At 47.7% G+C, this 12,802-nt stretch overlaps 1 protein-coding gene across 1 annotated transcript; it reads left to right on the top strand.

Moving 5' to 3' along the window:
- Positions 1–8,643: 8,643 nt before the first annotated feature.
- On the top strand, positions 8,644–12,462 carry Prnd (prion like protein doppel). The gene is made up of 2 exons (XM_027421729.2): positions 8,644–8,725; positions 10,782–12,462. Exon 2 carries the CDS (start codon positions 10,793–10,795, stop codon positions 11,327–11,329), a length of 537 nt encoding a protein of 178 aa, XP_027277530.1. The 5' UTR covers positions 8,644–8,725; positions 10,782–10,792; the 3' UTR covers positions 11,330–12,462.
- Positions 12,463–12,802: the final 340 nt, after the last annotated feature.

Genomic DNA, 12,802 nt, shown 5'->3' with positions numbered 1-12,802 from the left:
GGCTCCCTTTCTCTTTTCTTCCTCTCTGGCTCTCTCCCCAGCCGCCATGGCCTGGTCTATTCTGCTGGCCATGTTTAGTCTTCCAAATGTTTCTGGCTGTGCTCTCCCTCGTATCTACAATAAAAACCTTCTCTTCAGCCACACCTAGGAGCAGTCATGTCCTCATTTTATTCCACATAAACTGCAGATCAAGTTGTCAGCCCGTCGTCACTCAATAGGTCTGAGTCAAGAGAAGCTCAAGTTCAAGGCCAGTCTCGATCAATCATGCTTTCAAAATTATCAGAGACAATGAGAACTTTAAACTGGCGGAGGAGCATGGCATTGTCTGTCCCTCCTCCGATCTTCCAACCTTCAGCTGGGAATCTCCACCCTTTCCTGGTTTGCTCATTTCTAGACGGCCCAGAGGTCACCTGAAAACACAATACCCACTCTGGTCCTGCTGTCTAAGTCTCCAGTGTTTTCTCTACAACCAAAGTCTACCTCTCAAGCACCTGCTCCTTCCTGCATGAAGTGTGTAGCAGCCTTGAGTACTTCTTTCGGCATATCACAACGCCTCTAAGACAAAGTACCAGGGTCTTTATGCTTATAAACAACACAAGCTTATTTCTCATAGGTTGTAGGTGGGAATGTATTAGTCACTTTATTGTCACGATGACCAAATACCTGGCCCAGATAAGGGATAAGGATTTATTTTGCTCATCCATCATTAATTTATTGGCCCCTGTTGTGTGACTTTTCCTAAGGAGAGCTGAACAAATAGCTTTTCACCACCCAGAAGGCCACACTGACTAAAGAAAGTATTCCACTCAGGTCTAGCTCAGTGAACCAGTGAATTTACTGAGGTTGTTAGAGGAGTGTGAGTAACGGGATTAGCTACAAGAGTGTGGGTGACTAAGCAGCTGCATGACCCATATTGTGACTTGGGCCTTAAAATTCAATTGGAAAGCAGTTGGTTACACCCTAACAGCTGTGTCGCTGTTGTACCAATGAGCATATCTTGCCTGGCATGTATGTGACAATTGCAGACCTAAAGGCTATATAGCCAAGCAGGACGGTTCGTGACAATTTTCCCCCAGTAGCCCACATGGGATTTTCTGGCATTATCAAAGCCAGCCAGCTTGGAGGGAACTTCCAATTCAACCCTACCTTGATTTTCCCATATCCTGAATCCAAAGTGTGCAATGTCTTTCGCGATAGATATTTACCATCTAGCTGTGGCACGCAACCAACAGCATTGGAAATAGCTTTTGTAATTTATGAGACCTTGAGGGTCTCACCGGCCAACAATTCATAGGAATGTCCTTTCTCACTCACACAGTGTCGTCATTTAAACTCTTTAACTCCTTTTCCTGTTCTTCCAGACACTTTTAAAAATCTATAGTATTTAAGGTAGCCTCTCCTCTGTTGCTTAGATTGTTAGTTGGTGTCATCTTTGTAGCTCTCCAGACATTTCCCTAGTGCCTGATTTGCCTTTGAACTTATAATGTTTCCCTCTATTATATTATCTCTTATCTTGCTCTCTGCTGTTCTTCCCCCAATGCAACCTCCCTGTCCCATCATGTCTTCCTTACCTCTCCTCTTCTCCCCTTCTCATTCTCTTAGTTCCCTTTCCCCTCCCTCCATGCTCCCAATTTGCTTGGGAGATCTTGTCCCTTTCCCCTTCTCCAGGTGACCATGTATGTCTCTCTTACGGTCGTCCTTGTTTACCAGCCTCTCTGGCAGCCTGGGCTGCAGGCTGGCAATCCTTTACTCTATGTATAAAATCCACATATGAGTGAGTACATACAATACCTCGCTCAGAATGGTTTCTTCTAATTCTGTCCATTTGCCTGCAGATTTCAAGATTCCATTGCTTTTTTTCCACTGAGTAGTACTCCTGATAATGAGATTGATGACTAATTCATATGCCATCATATAGCCTTCATCCAGCAGCTGGTGGAAGTAAAAGCAGACACCCACAGCTAAACTTTGAATTGAACTGAAATCCAGTTGCAGAGGAGGACTAATGAGCAAAGGGGTCCAACAAGGCTGGTGAAACCCACAGAAACAGCTGACCTGACAAGGAAGAACTCTTGGTCCCCAGACTGATAGGTGGGAAACCAGCATGGGACTGATCCAGACCCCCTGAATGTGGGTGTCAGTGAGGAACCCTTGGAAATCTATGTGGCCTCTTGTGGTGGATCAGTACTTATCGCTACTATAGGAATGGTCTTTAGGAGCCCATCCCACATGGAGGGATACTCCCTGAGCCTAGACACAAGGGGGTTGGCCTAGGCCCTATCCCAAAGAATATGACAGACTTTGAAGACCCCCCCCATGGAAGGCCTCACCTTCCCTGGGGAGCAGAAAGGGTATGGGATAGGTAGGGTGTTAGTTGGGGGGCCAGGGGAGGAGGAGTGGAAGAGGGACCTGGGATTGACATGTAAAATAATTTTCTTTCTAATTAAAAAAAGGAAAAATAAATAAATATACTATTTTTTTAAAAAATCTATAGTATTTCCAGTTGTGATGGCATGCCTTTAATCCCAGCACTCAGGAGGCAGGCCAACCTGGTCTACATAGTGAGTTCCAGGCCAGCCAGACCTTATCTCAAAAAACAAAAAACAACAACAAAAAAAATTAAAAAGAAAAAAGTCTGTAAGACACAAAACATTTCTCATTATACAGTGAAATCTGCTTGTAGGGGATGGTCAAGATCTCTAAGGCCACCATCCATCCATCCTTAGCTAAGGGGGTGCTAAGAAAGAAATGCTAAAAAGGTCCAATACAACATGATCTCACCATGTCTGTCAGTTGCTTTGTCTAAAGGACAGTCTTGGGTACAGCAGCACGGATGGAAGCCAGTACCTTTTCTAGCTCTCCATATCAGCCACCTTCCATGAGCCACCTGACTGTGATCCTGCTGCTGTCTGTCTGTCTCCTCACTGTTGGTGGTCTCTGCAGAGCTCAGCCCACCTCTGGTCCAAGGTTTTCACTCTAGCTACCATGCCTATCTCTGGAGTGAGATCCTTGGTTCTGACATGCTACAGGGCTGCACTAAAGTCTTTACTTTTCTTTTGGCCACATATGGTTATCAAAATCTGGGCAACTAGGCAATTGAACTTGGCAAACAGGGAGAAACACACACTGCATGGTCAGGGAAGAGAACCACTCACCCAGCCCAGTCCTTTTCATCTGCATTGGTTTTTGTTATGCATTCTGTGAACTGCTTCTCGGACTTTAGAGCCTTCCAGATGCTTCCAGTACAGCATCTGACTCTGTTAATTTTCTCCCTAAAAACTCCAGCTTGGCACGATTCTCACTGCATTTGCCTCTGAGTGACCCTGAAAGACCCCCTTTCTGTTTTGTCCTTCTCTCATCCCCTCTTGAGTTCAGTTAATGAATCTATTTGCAAGCTGCCCTAAATCATTTGGGTTCACCAAGCCTCTCCTCCCTTATAATGATCACACTCCACCATGGGTCTCAGCAAAGCCACTTGAAGGCCCTTACCATTCAGACTCTCTGAACTTTCCTGTGCATCCAGCCCTAACCAGCTTGGTGAACCAGCACCCTCTCCTACCCAGTTCCCCAATAATGCTTGTCCTTCTTGTCTGTGAATCCCTGACATGTGGGGACCTCACTAGGCAATAATTAAGTATCCCTAGTTGCTCATAGGAGCCAGTTCATTGGGTCCTGGTTTCCCTTGTTTTGCTCCAGGTTATGTGGCCTTTCTCTCATGGACCATCATGTTAGCCCCTTTTCCTGTTTCCAGGGCACTCAGTGGGTCCCATTTACCCCTACATCCCTTGGCTTCACAGACCAGGGTGTGGTGCTTTCAGAGCTTGTTTAAAAGTCCTTCCAGAACAAGCAGTTCAGATGTTGAGCATTCCCTGATTACATAGTTCTTGGTACAGGGTCATTATTAAGGTTCCACCTAGATGCTGGACCATGGATATTCCCCTTCCTTTGTACGAAACGTCAGTCCCAAAGGGTATCTTTTATCATCTTTACCTCATTCTTTCCCTGCTTGTTATCCAACCCCTCCCACAGGCTCTAAGGTTTTGGATCCCGGGAAGGGCTCCTTAGCATAGAACTAACATGCATTGTCTTGCCATTGTACCCTGCTAGTTATAACAAACAGACAACCAGCGTCTCCATCTCCTCCTTCTACTTTCCTTGACAAATTGGAGAAGAGTGTGTAGGCACATCCCCATTGTAAACCGTTCCCCCTTACACAGGCAAGCTCTTTTCTGGAAAAAAAAACAAAAACAAAAACAACAACAAAAAACAGCTCAGACTTATTTACATGACTCATTACCCACAGCACAAGCCATGCAACTGGTGCTACCACCTGCTTTCAATCCCAGATGTGATGCTACAGGGATTTCAATATTCACTCTAGTTCACCAGACATTCACATCAAGGAAGCACACTGCTCCATACTATATAGAAGACGGCCACCCTAAGATTCCCCCAGGGATACCCATTCTCTGACAACTTAGCCTTGGTGGCATGTCCTATCACTCATCTCAAAGAGCATGTGACCACCATCACCTCAAGGAGGCACAACGTCTCATACCACATGGGTAAAGAGCCAGGGGGAACTGCCTGCTCCACAGTTGCTCCTTCTCATACAGGTTGGCCTTGGCTGCATATGTCAGCGCACAAAGCAGGACTATGCAACCACTGGTTCCCAGTGCAGGGGCCATGCAGTCACCCCTCACCAATCCAGAGTCATGTAGCCACCCCTCCCCAATGCAGGGCTATCTAGCCCCTCCGCCCCCCCCCCCAGTGCAAGGGCCATGCAGCTGTTCCTTCCCAATACAGGGCTGCCTGGCTCCAGCCCTGCTTCATGTGTCTGGCATGGGCAGATTGGGGAAATTTAGCATGGGCCGGGCCAAAGGTAGATTCCAAATGACTTCCAGTAGGACCAGAAAGAACACCCGGGAGACTGTGTCAGAGGACAGCTCATTTATTTGGAGGGAGCAAGGGACATTTATACCCTAGGAAGAATGGCTGGTTGGATTCATGTAGTGTATGTCATTGGCTGGGGCAAGAACATCAAGGGTGCTTCATTTGCATACTCGGGGTAACAGGAGCCAGGAGAAGGAATTTGTAAGGTCATATAGGAAGTCCAGCTCTTTTAAGTCCAGTCCTTATAAGGGCTTCTTATCTGACAGGGCAGTCCCTGTAGTCTTGGAGACGCATGAGCTTATCAGTTGCTGTGTGTGTATCTGGGCACATCTACACTTGGGGAAGTCTATTTGCTGGGGTCTGGCTGGATAAGACCAGGGAGTCGCCAAATTCCTGCCACACTCAGGATGAGAACACCTGAGTTTTAGACATGCTTCGACCCCTTTTGAGCTTCACACAGTCACTCCTCTACTCATCTCCGGCTCTGTCAGTCTCTGTTCATGTGCCAATTGTACTGTGTGACTTTTCCCCAGGTGGCACAAATGAAATCAACTCCGCTCAAGTCTAGCTCAGTGCACCAGAGAGTTTATTGCTGCTGCTTCCAGGAATGTGAGTAAGGAGCACACATGACTGACTGAAAGGAAGCTGCAGCACCACGAAGCCCATCCAGAGGCATCAGTGACAAGGTGACAATCAGGCAGCTGCATCCCTGGAGTTCCCTGCGTGATTAAAGCTGGTGGCTCCTCTGGTAACTTGTCCTTGGGGGTAGGAGGTTGGGAGGGGAGAGGTTGTGGATCCTTTAGGTTTCAGCTTTCTGAGACTTGTAAGTTTTTGTTTAGTTCCCGAGCCTGTTTGTTTGTTTTTTTGTTTGTTTGTTTGTTTGTTTTTCAGGACAGGGTTTCCTCTGTATAACTCTGGCTGTCTAGAACTCACTTTGTAGACCAGACTGGCCTAGAACTCACAGAGATCCACCTGCCTCTGCCTTCCAAGGGCTGAGATTAAAGGCATATGCCACCAAACCCTGCTTAGTTCCCAAGTCTTAACCAGCTTCCCTCTCTCTTCCTGGGAGGGGAAGCTTCAGTTTGAGGAACCTGCTAAACCACAGCTCCATTCTCTGGTGCTAGAGTCATCACCTCACTGTAGACAGGAAAAGAGAAGAGGGCCAAGCAGGAAGTGGCCAATGTAAGATGAAGCCATTCAGGACTTTTCTTCCAACCAAGCCTGCCTTTTATCATTCCACCTTCTGTGAGTCCGCCAAAGGCTGAATTCTGTCAAGAGGTCAGAGCCCTGGGGATCTGACCAGTATTGGAAATATTGTCACAGACACCCTAGAGGTAACTTCACCAACCCCATCAATTTGACAATCCAAAATTAACCACAACAAGGAAGTTCTAGGTGAAGGTGCCAGCAGGTAAGTGCCTGCTCCATGCTTCATGACGGCCATCTTTTGCTTGTTTCCCATGGCAGAAGCAATGAAGGGTTTCTCAGCCTCTCTACGAAGGCACTAATTCATTCATGGGGAGTCTTCCTTCATGGTCTCTTAAAGTCCCACCTCATCTTGGAGGCTAAGTTCTCTCTCTCTCTCTCTCTCTCTCTCTCTCTCTCTCTCTCTCTCTCTCCCTCCCTCCTTCCTTCCCTCCCTCTCTTCCTGGCCCCACTAACCCATTCTATTCTCTTCCTTAGCTCAAATGCAAGGAATGATCTTCTCGAACAGAAGCCTTTTGAAGTAGAGTTTATTTCACACTGGAGGTTGTATTTACTTTTAAGTCATCTTAACTCATCCAAGATCTAATCAAATTGAAGAATTTACTGAATAAAGACCCATTGGTGCATATAGTTTCCCCCTTTCCCCATTACTTCTTTTCAACACACTTAAATTTCTGATATTTGTACATTCACAAGATATGTGCCATAAACCCCAGGGTCCCGGAACACCCACATGCCAAGGGTGGTCCATTAGACCCTGGTGGCCTTCCCATCGCTGACAGGGTGAGGAGACAATGCTCTTGGCCCTGGTCTCTCTGCCCAGAGGAGCCTCCCTCTTGCTCACGTCATTCCCATCCTTTAGGGCTGGAAGGGCTGGAAGGCCATCTGTAGGCAGGGCTGGCTGTGCAGGCTCCATGGCTGGCTCACACTTGTCCTATCTCATTGGCTGCTTCCAGAGTTCCTCCTTCTTCTCCAGCATATTCTGTCCTCCACACTTCTTGGTGCCTTTGAGAACAGCCCTTTGTTCACTATCAAGAGGAATCTGCAGTCTCTTCAGCTTGGACATTGCCTCCTACCATATTTGGTCAAAGCCCTGCTCAGAAAAGGAATAGAGAGCAGAGGGGCGGGCAGATGCGGGACAGTACACAGGATCAACATGGAGGGATGAAGCCCCAGACTGCATTGTCACCAGGCTAGTGGCCTTGGGCCCATCTGAGGCTATAGAACAGAGTTGCTAGACTGGAAGATTCTGGGTCCTTCTGCAGCAAACTCTAATTATGTCCTTACGCATGCATATAACAAACAAAATCTCAGTGATAATTGTCATTGGGTTGTAAAATATTAGAAGCGGTCTTTTGTTTTTGTTTCTCTGCATTTTGCAAATAATCTACACAAGAATTACAACTGGGGCAGCGCGTCATGTGTGTTCACATGCACAGAAAGTTTGTAAGTCCACAAAGAAATGAAAACATTTTTTAAAAGAGGAAATAAAACAATTTTTAAAAGTCAAACAAACAAAGGGTCGCGGTGGGGTAGGGAGGGTGAGCGCAGCTGGAAATCCTTAATCCAACATGAATTCGGCGGCAGGCTAAAAATCTTTGTACATTCTTCTGGCGCCATCTGCTGACTACTACAGGAAAGGCAGCTCAATTTAGTTTGCAGCGGAGCGGAGAACTGGAGATTTAGTGAACAGCAGTGGGATCACAATGAAGACTGCATTGTGTTTTACAGGCAACCTTACCTATCCTCACCTCCAGAACTCACTTTTAATTTTGCTTTTCCGTAGTGATCATAATAGGAACACGCCGGAAAGTCCCAGTGTTTAAGGCCTTGGGACAGTCAGCCGTACCAGAGAGCCTCCCGCCATAGGGTGCAGCCCCTCCTCCTCCTCCTCGATACCTGAGCGTCTGCGGTAGTGAAGGACCTCGAGGGGATACACTTTCAGTGCCATCATCTGTGCATGGTTGGTTTCTCCTCCATCTAGCTCAACCTCCCCAGTTCTCACAAGTCTGTAACCTACTGGCCTTGGGACTAACCTTGACCCTCAAGTATCCCTAGGGACCCCAAACGACCCAAAGTTCTGCGAAGTCCTCAAGTTTGTCTCTACACTCACTCAGTCCTGCTTTCCCACCTAACCAGGAGAAACCTAGCAACTCTTCCACCTTTGTGGGCTCCAGATAAAGGGCGTTGGGGGCAAGCAAATGCCAGTCCTTCTTAATTGCCCCTTCCCTTGGAGGCAGCCCGAAAGAGGCCCCTTGCCGCTGGAGGCTAGTCTAAAGGGGCAGGACAACAGATGTGTCCAGCAAGGCTTCCTTAAGCCCACATGCCTGCGGGCAATAAAAGCCACCCAAGCTGTAGTTCTGAATACTGTTCTCAGGTCTTTTTTAACTTCAAGATCTTCACGTGGTCTCATCAGTGAAGAGTAACAAGAAGCTTCTAGGATGGAGGAGTGACCCAGGAGCCCTTGATTGGTCCTGCCGCGGAGGGAAGGGCTGCCCTGTTTGGAGGGCGGTAGAGAGTCCCCCCACCCCCCACAGTGCCTATATAGCTGAGTGGTGGCCTGGGGAAAGTGTTCCGGAGAAGTGCAGGCTCCAGGCTCCAGAGGTCACAGTAGCAGAGAACCGAGGTATGTAGCAGGGGTTTCCCAGACCAAGCAGTGATTTGTGACTTCCCTTCCTGCCACTGGGTCCCAGGCAGGGAAGTTATGGGCACCTAACCCCTGCATTCCTATGCTCCGATGCTATTGGCAAATGCTACTTCAGGGCTAACTGGCGGGAATATCGTTTCTGCTTTTAAGCCCTTATCTGTGAACACTAAGTTCTTTCTCAAGAAATCTGTGCTTTCATTTTGTAAAAAATATTTACTCACTCGTAGATATGATATTACTCTGATTTAAGATTTCTCCTACCATGATATGATCTGATAACATGGGGGCACGACCCCTATTTGGGAGACCAATGCATATTTACTTCATTCTTGGACCTCTTTGAGGGAAAGTTGGTTTGAGTTCATTGTGACTGATGTGGGAGGTGCCAGGGGCTGGGTCCTTTACCCACCCAAGGGCCGAGACAGGCAGTGCCCAGAGGATGGGGCAGTGAGGTCTTTCTGAATCCCCCAGAAGTGACTGGATGCTCTTAGGCTGGGATAGGCTTGGGTCTTGTTTTGTTTTGTTTTTGTTTGTTTGTAAAATAAGCACCAGTGTTACCCCAGAGTCAAACGCTGTAACAGGAACATCAAGCCTGTCTAGCGATGCTGCACAGAGCAGTGGAGGCATGCTGCTATGGCACTCCAGGGACCCACAGTAAATCTTCATCTAGGTGACAGCCCTGACCCACTATTATAGGAATCTCTCTATGTTCCTGGTCAACACAGCCTAGGAGGGACCTGGTGCTGAGACACTCTGGTGTTGGACTTTAGGGTGGATTTCCACAGTAGTTAGCTTCAGGAGCAAGATGTCACAGCTGATACAACTAGTGATGATGAGATTGGGGGAAAGTCCCTGAGATCAGCAGCTCTTGGGACCCTGGGATAATCCTGGCAGTCTCCCAAGTCTTGCTAACATCCCTTTCCTCTAATGCAGTGGTTCTTAAACTTCCTAATGCTGTGACCCTTCAATACAATCCCTCAAGTTATGGTGACCCCCAACCATAAAATGATTTTGTTGTGACTTCATAACTATAATGTTGCTACTGTTATGAAATGTAATGTAAATAAATGATATGCAGTGTATATGATATGTGACCCCAGAGGGTTGAGAACCGCTGCTCTAACGTCTCTTGAAATCCTTCAACGGCCCTGATTTCTGTTGGCTTAGGAGCCATCATGCTCCCAGCAACACAAAACATTAGCAGCACCTACCCCTGACTTCCTCACAGGCAGTGGGACAGTTAATGGTATGTGCGCTCAGAATCAATGTTGAATTCAAGTTGTCCACCTACTACAGTGCAGCTCAGGGCAAATTACTTGATATCTCTGAAACCCAGAACAACTTCTTATAAAAATCCAATAAAAGTACTTTTTCCTTGTGAGAATGAGATCGTATCACAGAAAGCATTGATGTAGTAGCTGACATTTAATAAGTGTGTGGCTAGAATCTATTAGGATGAGCAGAGGGCACACATTGGACCCCTAGGTGAGATTGGGAAATCTACCAACATTTTGATGGTGATGTAGGAGCCCGGGACTCCTGGCTGCAAGCCCATCCTCCCTTTCCCCCCCAGCACGGCCTCTCCTCTCACTGATCCCTTAAGAATCGGCAGCCAGTTTCCTAGAGTGAAAATCGGACTGTGTCTGGAACAGTGCCGACTTGGGGCGATAGGAAGACCCAAAGTACAGCCTAGATCAGGCCCTTTGGTTCCAACTCTTACCTCCCAGGGAGTGTTCACCTGAAAGACCTGGGCAACACAAGGGAAAGCTGCCTTCATTGTGCGTCTGTTTTCCTCTGCCTGCTCACCAGCTTTCTAATGGCTGCTTGCAGCTTCTATCTGTCCCAAACAGCAGAGAGCAAAGTGGAGTATTCCCCGGGCAAAACAAAGAAAGCTGGTGTGAAGTTGGCCCTAGGACTGTGTGTGAGAGAGACACCATTATGAACTGAGGCTTCCTTTAAAATCTGTCACCTCGTGGAGGGTGGGATGGGAGTTCAAGGACCGTGGGAGGGTAACAACCCAGTGTTTCCCTTGCAGATTCTCACGCCATGAAGAACCGTCTGGGCACATGGCGACTGGCCATCCTCTGTATGCTGCTTGCCAGCCACCTTTCCACAATCAAGGCGAGGGGCATAAAGCACAGGTTCAAGTGGAACCGGAAGGCCCTACCCGGCAGCGGCCAAATCACCGAAGCCCGTGTGGCTGAGAATCGCCCAGGAGCTTTCATCAAACAAGGCCGAAAGCTGAACATCGACTTCGGAGCAGAGGGCAACAAGTACTACGCCGCCAACTACTGGCAGTTCCCGGATGGGATCTACTACGAAGGCTGCTCAGAGGCCAATGTGACCAAGGAGATGCTGGTGGCCAGCTGCATCAACGCCACCCAGGCGGCCAACCAGGCTGAGTTCTCCCGGGAGAAGCAGGATAGCAAGCTCCACCAGCGAGTCCTCTGGCGGCTGATCAAAGAGATCTGCTCCACCAAGTACTGCGAATTCTGGCTGGACGGGGGAGCTGCACAGCAGGTCACTGTGGACCAGCCAGCAATGGTCTGCCTGCTGGGTTTCATTTGGTTCATTGTAAAATAAGCAACAACAAGGCAACAACAAGCCACAGAAGTGAGCCGGCGGGCAAAGGTGGACAAAGGTACCCCTGTTCTTCCTCTCTAGCCCCCAGTGTCCTGAAGGTACCAAGGTGTGGCAATTCATGGCACTTCAAAAGTCCCTCCCAAGTACTCCCCTCCCCAGCATGTGTTTAATAAGGTTTTTCAGTGCCCCTATGCCCCACCCCGGTGGGACCCATCTTGTTCCCACTTTTGCAGCTACACTAGGTGATAGACCGGCCAAAGAACACGGAAACTGCTGTGCACTGCACCTGATTCCCCAGCTAGTAGAGGTAGCCAGGAAACTGAGGTTTACATCATTGAAGTCACCCTCCAGTACAGACAGGAAGCAGCAGAGCTGGGATTCCCCTGGTCTGTCTCCCCTTAAGCTTCCTGCTCCGTGTAGCCCAGAGCTGCTCAGGATCACTTCAGGACTCACAGGTGTAAGCCCAGGCCTGTGTATGGAGCAGAAGTCACACCCTGAAAAAAGTGGGTATCCCTGAGCAGTGGCTATGCATCTTGACACCTTTCAGTGAGACTAAAATATTACAAAAATGTTAAACTAAAACAGACACTCCACTAGACAGAGGTTCAGAAATCACGTTGTAGGGAAGTTTGCAACTCACTTCCCAGAGAGCAACTTGAGGGCAGGATGTCTTTGTGGTGTCTAGATACTCTTCCACAAGGACTGGTGTTTGCTACACTGGTCCCTGCAATGATCTGCAAAGTTAAGAAACCCCTTGTAAATGAGACGTTTGCATCTTTGTTTTTATTCTTTGTTCTGTTTTTCTAGAATGGAATCTCTATATACAGTCCTGGTTGGCCTCAGATTCACATTCTTCTAGCCTCTGCCTCCTGAATGCTGGGATTATAGGCATGCTACAAAGCCCAGATGTTCCCTGGTCCTGTATATGTGTTATTAGGTATCCTGTGAGCATCTTTAAATATGTTCCCTATGTACCAAGCTCTCCGCAATCACTACTGCTGTTTGTACCCACTTTGGTAAGGGTTAATCTCGGTGAATCAACTAATGCTCCAAAAATATAATTACTGGCCAAAAAGCCAAATTACTGGCTTTTTCTGAGAAACCAATAAAGAATCTGTCATCACCAGAACTGATATACTGTTCTACCACTTTCTGAACTTAAATATGTATTAGAATATGACTATTACTTAACTTTTTAAAAACCTAACATTTTAAGATCCTTCCACAGGCCCTCTTCCCCTTTCAGGGACCCCAGGAGTTGCTAGGCATTATCTGGGTGTATTATCTTTTAAAAGGAGCAGCATCTTCGGGGGTGGGGCTGGGGGGGGCACACGTGTACTGTCAAAGGGTTCATCTGCAGCATTTCAGAACATGGAGCTGATAACAGTACCTCGTGTGCTTCGTTCCCACTGCTATCAGTTCTTCTCAAGGACACCTCTGGGAGGCTTCACATGGTAAGGGACATGAGGCGGG

Source organism: Cricetulus griseus, chromosome 6 (genome assembly GCF_003668045.3).
Source record: "Cricetulus griseus strain 17A/GY chromosome 6, alternate assembly CriGri-PICRH-1.0, whole genome shotgun sequence".
NCBI classification, from domain to species: domain Eukaryota; kingdom Metazoa; phylum Chordata; class Mammalia; order Rodentia; family Cricetidae; genus Cricetulus; species Cricetulus griseus.
This window is presented reverse-complemented; position numbering and strand designations above follow the sequence as displayed.

Excerpts from the sequence above, each read along its gene's own strand:
- Prnd (XM_027421729.2), top strand. The coding sequence starts at position 10,793 with ATGAAGAACCGTCTGGGCACATGGCGACTGGCCATCCTCTGTATGCTG.